The 12,269-nt window shown below is 34.5% G+C and overlaps 1 protein-coding gene across 1 annotated transcript; it reads right to left on the bottom strand.

Moving 5' to 3' along the window:
* Positions 1–8,127: 8,127 nt before the first annotated feature.
* Positions 8,128–9,402, bottom strand: LOC133289244 (E3 ubiquitin-protein ligase PUB22-like). The gene has a single exon (XM_061487144.1). It carries the CDS (start codon positions 9,397–9,399, stop codon positions 8,128–8,130), a length of 1,272 nt encoding a protein of 423 aa, XP_061343128.1. The 5' UTR covers positions 9,400–9,402.
* Between the last annotated feature and the right edge of the window lie 2,867 nt (positions 9,403–12,269).

The following is a 12,269-nucleotide window of genomic DNA, read 5'->3' as shown; positions in this document are numbered from 1 at the left end:
TGAACACTAGGTGGAGGCGGCGACGGTGGTGGCGGTGGTAACTGGCCTACAGCAGGACCAGCCCTCATCTCCTCCAACATGACTCTCATCATTGTCATGTTCGCCATCATGTTCGCCTCGAGGACATCCTCAGGGGTCCTCCGGTTCGCTTCACGAACCTCTTCTGCAGCTATCCGGTTCGCCTCGTGAACAGCGTCCATCATTGTCGCGTTGGCCAAACTAATGGTCTCCTGATTGGCTAACCTAGCCGCCTGCATCTCAGCCAATGCAGTCAGGATAAGATCGGGTTGATCCTCTGAAGTCTCTCATGTTCTCCCGGACCTTACCATGACTCTGCACAAGTTACACAAATTATGAGTTGATCAGGCCCACGCAATGTGATTACATATGCATTATCCTAGCTATTGCAATACATACAGGCTTTTCCTGATACCACTTGCTCTGATACCACTTGTAATGCCTAGCCGCTTCAAGAATCAATGACTATCCCCACAAACTATCATGAGACTTTTCAGTGTGCTTTTTCCTCACTCGCACATTTCCTGGAAAAACTTCCCAGGAGGTCACCCATCCCAGAATTGCTCCAAGTCAAGCACGCTTAACTATGGAGTTCTTCCATTTCGGCTCCCGAAAAGCAGAAGCATCTTGTTAGTATAGGTAGTACCAATTGATTCTTATAAGCTATCCCAAACTGTGCAGTCTCATACCTGCACAGTCTTTGGAATCCCTCTCTTTCGGGTGTCGATTCGATTCATGCATGTAACCCCCCACTGGAAGCCTGTCACGAGCCGCTCCTTGTCCGTGCCTCTTTGCACCGGCGATCACTCCCCGTTCTCGTCAGTTCTCGGGATGTTATATGCCCACCAGCTTCTGCCTGGTTAGTCCTCGAATCACAACGTACTGGAAGAGAGGCCTGCTCTGATACCGTAAATGTAACACCTCGTATCTATCCGGAAATGTTATCATACTATCGTATTAAGCTGCGCTTAATTAAAAATGAAGAATATCTTTTTCTTTTCAATTATGAAGTCATTATCATTACCAACTTGCTTATTAATCAATTAATAAAACATCGCATGTATGCAATTGCAATAAAACAGCTAACTGAAATACCTGAAAAATTAAAATAACATAATGTATGTCTCTAGTCACGGAACTACAGCACGTAGACCGGACCAACTAGCAGTTTATACAACTCAGACTAACAGTACTGACAACATAGTGGCATGGACAACTCCCATGCTCACCCAAGTAAGGCAACAAAGCCCAACATAAGTCTCAACTCAAAACATAAAGAGCAGAAAACATAAACAACATCCAATCCAGACATGTCAACAATACAACATAAATATCATAATCAGCTAAGCTCTGGCCTCCTGCCGCCAGAGGCATCAATCACATACTACCTGAACCTGAAATAAGCATTCCCCAAACGTGGGGTGAGATCTCTAAACAAGAAATCTCAGTAAGACAAGGGGTCCTCAAGGATCCTCCACCCCAAGCTCACTTACATGTGTAATATAAGTTTAAAAGCAGTTCATCAATATCATTTCTAAAACAGTGCAATGCAGCAGATAATCATGTCATGTGTGTCAATTCTATTCTACTGGCCAGAGAAATGCAGGATTTATATACGTCTAATACCCACAAAGAGTGCAAGATGCTACTTGCATCCACCCCGGATCACCGTCTTGTATGACGCTACATACTCAGGCTTACCGTCAAGATGGAACAACACATGCCTATTAAAAGCCATTACACATAAAGCTCAACAGCATTTCAAATATCCAAAGCATGTAACACAACATGCATATAACCATACCCATGGGACATGGTGGAACCACAACATGGCTAAACCGAGGACACAAAAGCTTACCTTGCAAGCTAACACCCAAAGCCAAGAGTCCACAGCTCAAAGTCCAAACACAGCAGATTCACAATCTGTTATGGACCAATAATATATCAATAAACATGCACCGCAAGCATACAATATTAAGACAACGCCTTTCCATCACGTTTTACGTCTTAAGGCTTCACACAAGCCATAAGCCCTTAATCACATGATTCTGACTTACATTAATTAATTACAGAAGTTCAACTTCCTCAAACTAGGGTCCACAAACCCATAGATCAGTTCTGGGTGAACAGTACGCTACTGTTCCTCGCAAACCCAGAATATCCGGATATTACTCGGGGACATATCCGGATATGCAATATCCGGATATCTCACTGGCAATATCCGGATATCCAATATCCGAATATCACTCTGGAAATATCCGAATATCAAAGCTTGGCCCTTTCCTCACAAAGGAAGCTTCTTGAAGCTTCACAAGTCAAGAACAAGGCTCCAACCACCAAAAATGGAACTCAGCCCCAAAACTCTCCCTCAAACAGCAACACAACTCAGAACACAAGCCACTACTCACTTCCCAAGATGACTCTCACTCGCACCAAGTGTTTACAAGGAAAAAGTGGAAGAAAATGGCCTCAAAGCTTCAAGAAATGAAGGAGAAAGCCAAAGGGCATGTTCTGGTCACCCACACTCAGCAAGGTTCACGTAGGAAATGTGTATGGCCTAGGGTTTTGGGCCATACTTTAGTATTTATAGTCACTTAACACTTAAACACACAATATTAACTTTAATTGCTACGCTTAGCATTTTAATCCCAAACTTTGGATTCTTAACCTACTCAATTTTACAAGAATTAACATATTTTTCTTATAATTTTCGGAGCACCTTTCCGGTACGCGCTTTTCATAGCCAGTACCAGTTTCTGGCACCAGTTCTTATTATTTTGACTTGAAACTCGTTTTACAAGTCTTACATATTATTGTAGTAATTATCATGCACTTATAATAATTTTCCGGGATACTTTTTCGGTACGCATTTATACCGACTAGCAGAACTGGTATCTGCATTTTTCTTCCGAAAAGCGACTTTCAACATTCTTAATCACTTACTATAATTATTAGAGCCTCATAATAATTATTAGAGTCAATTATGGAAATATTTTCTAATTTCACATAATTAATTAATTAATTTTCTTAATTAACGGTGCGGGTTCTTACACTTATAGCTTCATTTGATGTTATTATTGAGACTTGGTTGGCTATGTCATCTATTTGGTGAGCATGGGGTTTGTCCATGCCACATTGACTTGACTTTAAGATTTTAATTATGAGTTGTATTAATGTATCAAGATATTGTCCGGACTACGTGTTGTAGATCCGTGACTTAGATACTCACTTATCTATTCATGAGGTATTTTAGTTAGCTGTCTTTTGCAATTTATATACAGGTGATGTTTTATGAAATTGATTAAGTAATCAACTTGGCTAAGTTTAAAGATGTCATAATTGAAAATAAAAAGATATTCTGCATTTTAATTAAGCGTAACTTAATACGATGACATATTAACAAACTGGGCATAGAAAGTGTTACAAGTGGCGTGAAATGATTTGTGAGAAGACATTTCTTAAAATAACCATCACATTTATATACTTCTGCAGATGGTTAATGATAAGAACAATTATAATAATAACAATAGATATAGACCTTGCAATGAACAAATTACTTGGTCCAAAACGGTAGGTATACTTGAATGGTCTGTGGGTGCTTTGTGACCGAGGCTGATAAGAATGACTACGTATAAATAAAACCCCCGCAGTTACAGCAACTTATAACGATTGTTGTTTCATCATTATGCTTCCTTTTTCTTTATCCTGGTTGGAGCTATAAAGTTGAACCTGTCATTTATTGGAAGCAATTAAATTTGGGAAAAGATACGTTTACAAACTTTTTTTAATTTTTTTTACAAATTACATTATGTTCTCTCGGGAGAACACAGTGAAACTAGTGTTCTCCCGGGAGAACATAGTGTAGTTTGTAAGAGTTTATAAACAAAAAAGTTTGTAAATATAACCTGTCTCATTAAATTTATATTGAAGTCTATGCCTATATAGTGTCCTTAGAATAAGAATATAGATAAAGCACTATGTTTACTATAGTGGTGAGCGATTTGTAGGGTTGGCAAAAACTGCGAAAAATGAGTTGGGTTGGGTTGGCAAAAATAAGCTGCCAACCCGACACAAGTCAGCTCGTGAAAAAACGAGTCAACCTGCGGGTGAAACAAGCCAGCTCGCGGGTTGAGTTTTTCTTTTTTATAAAAAAATACAAAATATAATATACAAAATTGGACAAAACTCACACATGTTGTTATCATTTTTCTTCCTTCTCTAAACTTAAGTCCCTAATCTTCTCACATCCCAACCATTTTTATATTGTTAGGTTGTGCTGACTCTGTTTGATTCAAATATCTTACCCACTTGGTAGAAAGTGATTCTAATTATTTCTTGATGTTGATGCAAATCTGCAAGAAAATTACAAGAAGCTAATTTCCCTTAATTAGAGATTTTGAGTTTGAGTTTTAGGAATGAAAAAAATAATTTTGAGAGAGCCTAACCTTTTGGACAATCAATCAATGGATGAATATATATATATATATATATATATATATATATACATACCTTCCTTCCACTTGCACTTACATGATTGTTACACTTAGGTGTGCACATGTGTGTAAGGGCGGACCTACATGGGGGGCGTGCATGGGTGGCCGCCCCCCTCTAAAATCTGAAAAAATGTCTATATCCCCAAAAAAATACGTAGTATATTTCATTTTTCATAACTAGTGGGTTACTTTAGCAAAACTAGTATTATGTGCCCTTTGGATCTGAAATGAGTTGCATTGATTTCATCTTGTTGATGATCGGTACAGTCTTTTTGTTCAAAGCTTTCAACTTCACTTTCTGAGTCTCCTTCTTTTGCTTCATTTGATACCTAAAATCTGTTAGCATGAGAAAGAAGCTTGATACCCATTTTCCTGTTGTGAGTATTTTCACTTTCTCTTTGTAAAGTTTTGATCTTTTTGTAGTTTCATGTTGTTCGAATGCTCAAAAAACCAACATAAAGTGAAAGAAAAAATGAGTATAAAATAATTATAGTTTGCAATAATTTTTGGAATTTATTTGTTTAGCTTTATGATGCTTGATAAGTGAAGTATATGAGTCTGTAGTGATGTGGGCATTATGGAACTTTATGATGTTAGTTTTAGGTGCTCACCTAATTTGGGTTCTACGAGCTTCCCCCTCTTTTTGGATTTATTTTAGTTATGTGATTATATTTGTTATTAAAAGTATTTAATGGGTGCATCTCTTGATATCGCTGTACATGTTTTTTGGTTTAAGATTGTGATTCTCCTACTTTTCGTTGTTGACATGGCACATGGCAATGGAGTAATTTATGTTAAATTCATCAATTTAGTATACTTGTTAAATTATATTTTATTTAAAATTCTATAAGTTGAATTTGTTAAATTTTTGCCCCCTTCGTATAATTTTCTGGGTCTGTGTTGTATGTGAAATGTCTCATTCAAGCAAATCTAAACCTATACTAATTTGAGGTGAGTGGCGTGAAATGATTTGTGAGAAGACATTTCTTTAAATAACCATCACATTTATATACTTCTGCAGATGGTTAATGATAAGAACAATTATAATAATAAACAATAGATATAGCAGTGAACAAATTACTTGGTCCAAAACGGTAGGTATACTTGAATGGTCTGTTGGTGCTTTGTGACCGAGGCTGATAAGAATGACTATGTATAGAAAAAGAATTTATTTATTTCATGTTGCATGAGATAATTCAACATATATAAGATAGTGAGATTTATTATTTTTTTAAAAATAAAATAAAATAATAAATCCCACTATTTTATCTCATACATCATGAGATAATTATTTTCCATAAAAAAAACCCACAATTATAGCAACTTATAACGATTGTTGTTTCATCATTATACTTCCCTTTTCTTTATCCTGGTTGGAGCTATAAAGTTGAACCTGTCATTTATTGGAGGCAATTAAATTTATATTGAAGTCTATGCCTATATAGTGTCCTTAGAATAAGAATATAGATAAAGCACTCTGTTTGGTTTAAGTGAGCAGTTTGAATATGTTGTATTAGATTATGTGTTCAATTTTTACTTGTATTAAAATAATATATATATATATATATATATATATATATTTATTATTATTATTATTTCTCTACGCTTCATGGATTCCTCAATTAATCGATCAGTTGGAGCAGGATTATAAGAGCATAAAATTTTTCCCATTAAATTTTTGACACAACTGTATATCTAGAATAATATTACTAATTAAGCTGGAACAATCACATACCAATTGATCCACATATTTGGTGGTTTATAAAAACATTTCAATTTCTTGTAAGCAAGGTTACTCATTTTTTCTGAATTTAAATCTCTTAAACTAAAGAGAAAATTGCGATTTAAGAAATTTTATAAGCATGACTCAATTTTAAAAAACTTAATCAAAGTCGGAATATGATTAAAAATTCAAATGCTCAAATAAAAATTAAATCAAAAGTAACCACACACATCAACCATAAATCCTGAATTTAGTTAACTTATTCCTTAGTTGAAAATTGGGAAAAGTTCACCAATGCTCCTGTGGTTTGCTTCAGAATCACTTATGCCCCTGTGGTTTTTTTTCTAACACATATGCCCCTGTGGTTTGCAAAAGGGTATGTTTTTTTTATCACATATGCCCCTGTGGTTTTTTATTTTTTACAAAGCACAGGGGCATATGTGATAGAAAAAAACCACAGAGGCATAAGTGATTCTGAAGCAAACCACAAGGGCATTGGTGAACTTTTCCCTTGAAAATTTGTACACCAGCATTTCTTAAATTAAACATTCTCACTATACTAATAACTGTTGGAAATCGACAACACACAAATCGAAAATGGAAAAGAAAAAGAGAGAGAGAGAATAGACACAACGATTTACCCTGGTTCACCCAATTTAGGCTACGTTCAGCTTGTCTGTACTATATTGACCTCACCGCCACTCGTTACAAGTCTCTCAGTTTACAAGGAAAATATAAATAGGATTATAAAACCCTAACAGCAGCTATTCATGGGCCCAAGCCCAAACTGCTGAGAAAATTACAATAAAACAGAGGCCCACAACAGTACCTACTTGCCTTTCTGCTGACACCGACAACTAGGGCCATCATCAGCATGCGAAGTATGAGCCATACCCAACAATAACCAAATTAATGAACTTAGTAATCACCATGTCAAGATCTGATCTGGCTATAGTATTATTATATTTTTCATTAAGAGATTTATGCATACAACCTATGTAGCACCGATACGACACGTGACACGACCCGACACTCCGACACGTCAATCCTAAAAAATTATGGATTTCGACACGTTGGGACACGTTTTAATATTAAACAATATTTTTAATTTATATAGTGTATATTTCATTTAATATTTAATAATTTAACAAAAAATGAAACTAAATTAATAATACCCATCAACACGTTATAAAGATGGAAGCATTAATAAAAAAAATAAGAACTGGGATGAGAAAGATATATATCAGATAGAGAGATTAAATCATATTAGAGAGAGATCAGAGACAAGAAGATACAACAAGAGCGTGATAGGAATTGACAATAATGATGCTGAGATGATCTCTTATCTACTTAAGGGAAAAAAAGACAAAAAAATAAAATTGATATGATCATGTGGAAGCTTTATTAATATATTATAATTTATTAAAAAAATAATTTTTTTTAAAAAAAATTACGAAAATTCCATTTGACCGTGTCCGACACGGTCAAATTCGCGTGTCGGAACGGTCAACGTGTCGGAAAAAGTTGACCGCGTGTCCGACACCGTGTCGGAGCGTGTCGTCGTATCGAAGCGTGTCGGACACGACTCTCCCTATTTTTACCAGTGTCCGTGCTTCCTAGCATACAACATTTGAAGAAATAGTAATCAAAGGCCTGAAGATGAGAATGAAAATAAGTGACAAAAATCATATGACAAACTCTGCTGTATGAGCATTCCATTTAAGTCATGTACTGGATACATGTTCAATCCCAATTTGTTTCCCAACCAATCCTTTATGGGCAATATTTTATCCCCATACCTATCCCTTGTTCTCAGTTAACCTCTTCAAATAATTCTGTACATGAATGAAAATTGAGTGAAAGATGAGAAGGTTAAAAACTAAAACTATGATTTCATACACTTGTTGGGTATGAAGCAAGCAAATTGCTTGGTATGCAAGGAGAATTCCTCCAAGACCGAGCATGCAATTTGAGAATCTCTCTTGCTTTCTCCTTGGCCTTGCTTCCACTATCAACTTGAAGGACCAAACAAAGTTTTGCCACCACACCAAGTTGCAGCATTTCTTGAACAACACTTGGTGTTGCAGAGAACCTTGATATGGACAATAGAATCTTCACAGCCCTATCATTTGCCATTGTAGAAACCCTCAGAATCTTCTTTGACACAATGGCTAACCCTGCACCATGGCTCAAAAGTTCAGCTCTTCCATCTGCACACTGGCACAAAGTCTCCAAGAGCACTAGCATCATCTCACAAGGCTTTCTTTCCTTACAATCAAGAAGAAGTTCAATCAAAACTGGAATTGCTCCTGCTTCCACTGCTTTGATCCTGTTTCTCCCCCAAGGACTGAGTTGAATCAGTGTTTGTAGTGTAGCTTTTGATGCCTTATGGGAAATCTGGTCTTTAAGGACATGTACTAATGCAATGAACAACTCATTTCTTAGATTAACTATGTCAACAGAATTAGCCACTTCAGACATAGATTTCATCAATAAAACTGCATAAGCTTGTGAGTCATAGATTCCCCTTTGCATGACCCTTGTTAAGGAGTTCATAAATTCTCCATCTTTGAAGCCTAAAAGGGTCTTCAACCCAGTTTCTGATAAATTTAGACTATGGAGGATGCATAAAGCATCATCACCTGCGCTTGTTTTCAAGTCAAACACATCATCATCGTCATCTAGGCAAGACTCTAATTCTTTGATGTTGTTGATTACCAATGATGCTAAGAAATGAACAGCACCAGAGGATTCGATGCAGCGTCTATTTGTTTCACTCTCAGAAGCAATGGATTTGAGGCTTCTTAAGCATTGGATCTGCAACTGAGGCTTGTCAGAAGCATCTTTGAGGAGTTTTTCTATGGTGTTTTTGTTGACTGGAGGTTTGGGAGTTGGAATCCTTTGAATGCCGTGAGAAGAGTTCATTGTACACCATGCTTGAATCAATCTACGAAGGGTGTGATTTGGGGTGAGATCAGTGCAATCTGAGAGCAGAGGAAGAGGTAGGTTTGTGACAGGACATGTCTTGTTTTTCTCAGAAAAGAGCCATTTCTCAATGCTCTCTCTATCGTAGGTTATGCCTGTGGAAACTGTCACTGGATCCTTCATGATTTCTAACGAAATGGGGCAGAGAAAGAAAGGAGGAACATCAATCTCGTTATCCATGTTTATGATAAGAGATTCAAGAACAACCCTGAAGGTGAAGAAAGTTTTTTTGGACTTTGAAATACTTTGGCGCAGTTCAGTTTTGATTTAAGAGAGAATGAGATGCGAGTCTTCTTATTTATAGCATGATATCTCTGTGTTCAAAGTGTGGGAAAGTCAAAACACGGAAAAAAATTGAGAGGGTAATGACTTTTCCAAAGGATCACCATGAGAAGGGCTCCATAATGACCAACTTTACCTGGTCATGAACATTAACTTGATCTAGACATAACTAGGTTTAATTTTCATATAGTTCTAGTACATTTTATGTCAATATTGCATAAAAAAAAAGTGTCATGTTAGATTAACAATTATTTAATTATTCAAGTGGTGAAAACTATGTTCATGATTTTATGTTAAAATTTTATAATTTATATTTTTTTCCTGGTAATTATGTCTTTTTAAGATTTATTTATAACAAGTCTAAGGAAATTTTAACTGTTTTTAACATTTACTTATAAAAATCTTATACATTTATCAAAATCAAATCCAAACAAGAAATAGATGGGGCTTGAAAGGAATCAATGTCACATGTATATATGGGATTGTTTATATACTAGGGACTTTAGAGATTATATATTATAGTATTATTATTTACCCCTTTTGACTTTCTCTTTAGAGTGCTTTGGTTGGTTTCTCTCTATCTCCTCTCCCTCCAACTCATGCAGCTTCTGATAATATTAAAAGTTTGGGGTTGACTGGTGGCCGAAATGAGGAAAAAAGAAAGAAAAAAGATTGCGAATCCAATGCAAAGGAAAGAAGTAAAAGTGGAATTTTCAATATGTTGATAATTGAGAATGAGATTAAATTGTTTCCAAAAAAGAAAAGAAAAAAGAATGAGATTAAATTTAATGGATCAACCAAAAAGATAATAAAAAGACTGAGATTTTATTGAGTGATGGAAGTGGCGTTCTTGTTCCACGTTGTCTTATCTACACGTTATTATGTGCTAATTTGTAAATGCTGGCTACATCTACTTCACTCGTTGCATGCTTACTTACATCCCACTTGTCACCGTTCCTTTGACCAAACAACGTGTTGGATTTTTTTTTGTCATCAATTTTTCAGACCTTTATAAATAATACAAATTGTAAAATTTAAACTAATTGAAAAACTTTGAATATATAAAATAATGGTGAGTATAATTTTATATTTACATATTTTTGCAAAGTGTTATGGACATGACCTCAAGGTTCATATTTTAGAAAGTCCAATGAGGACAAACAGATAAGACGGAAATAAAGAAAAAATTCCTAAAAGATATCGATCATAATACGTCAATAGCGGATCAAGTATTGGATCTTCAAAATTTACCAAAAGTTCAAAATTTCATTACTGACGAGTAAATTTTATAAATAAAAGGTCAATTTTACATATATGTGCACATATACTCTTGCTATTAATTGTTATTATGTACCCACCCCATTTATCTCTCTCATATATACTTAAGAGAGCCCATAGATCCAACACAATGATCCCAGGATCAAACACAAAGTTTTGGTAACTTTATTTTTATTTGAATTAGGATAACGATTTTTCTTATTATAAAAACAGAATAAAGATTTTGGAATATTGAGTATTTGTTGAATATCTAGATACTTGTTTTAATTGATGATCCTAGGTGGCTTTATATTCAGATACTCTTCATTGACCCATTGCATTTAGTTAAAATATAATATCTTTTTACATGTTATCTCTATTTTAAAATATTTCACCTCAAAAGTTTTAATTATTTTTTAACTTTATTGTCTTTTAATAAAGCATAAAACATTTAAATAAATTCATATTTTTTTTAGATCAAAAGTATTTAATGACTTTCTTTGTAACTTCAAAATACAATTATATTGATATGGAAGGAGCAAGTTTTAAGATAAACTCGAAATTATTTGATCTGAAACTTTAAACTCAACACATATACCTTTTTTATATATGTATTTCAAGTTGAAAATGGTTGGAGAAGATTATTCTTTCAACGTATTCGAGCAAATGTTTATCTTCATATTGTTTCAGTTTATCTTTTAATTTAATGACTAAATGATTATGCTTCTTCTTCTTTTTTTTAATGAAAAACTGCATTAGAAAAGTACGATAACAAAGATCACGCAGCTGGAATGTGGCTCGCAATATCAGACTTTTGGTAGTTGGACACTTCATTGTTTTACTTTTAATAAGAAAGATATATGTGGGTGTGGATATGTCATCGTTTAAATTTATGCCCCACTTGTTTTTATATTATTAAAAGAAGGGAATTAAGAAATAACATGAGCACGTCTTATTTAAAAAATAATGTTTGGCTATATCACGTATAAACACACAAATGTAGACACACAAAAAATATTCAACAAGCAATCTCATTGTCAACTCAGTACTGAAAAAAAATAAATCTACAACAAGCAATCTATTTGCCAACTCAGAACAAAAAAATGTATATGAAAAAATTTAAAAGTTTACATAGATAAATAACGCACGCCCCAGTTTTTTGGAAACTAGTTTTCACCGTAATTTATATCTTCAACGAGTAGCTATGATATATGCCCAATATAGAACAAAATTTGAAGTTTTTCTTATAGATTTCTAATATACACATCTTATCTGTTGCATTGGAAAATTTATTAAGTATTCTTTGAATAATATTTTTAATAAATGAGCTTTAATTTAAATTTTTATTATATATATTGTCGATATTATTCAATAATGTATACGAATTATAGTTACATATTATATTTTTAAAGAACTCAATGTAATATTATGTGTTATAGAATATATCTATATCCTACCTACCTACCCAAGAATCTCTTAAAGGATAATGACTTAATTATCCTAACAGCATG

This window comes from Gastrolobium bilobum, unplaced genomic scaffold (assembly GCF_033153095.1).
Source record: "Gastrolobium bilobum isolate Gb01-03AN ecotype WA unplaced genomic scaffold, APGP_CSIRO_Gbil_v1 utg44167, whole genome shotgun sequence".
In the NCBI taxonomy this organism is placed as follows: Eukaryota; Viridiplantae; Streptophyta; class Magnoliopsida; order Fabales; family Fabaceae; genus Gastrolobium; species Gastrolobium bilobum.
Note: the sequence above shows the minus strand (reverse complement) of the source record. Positions and strands in the feature narration are given on the sequence as shown.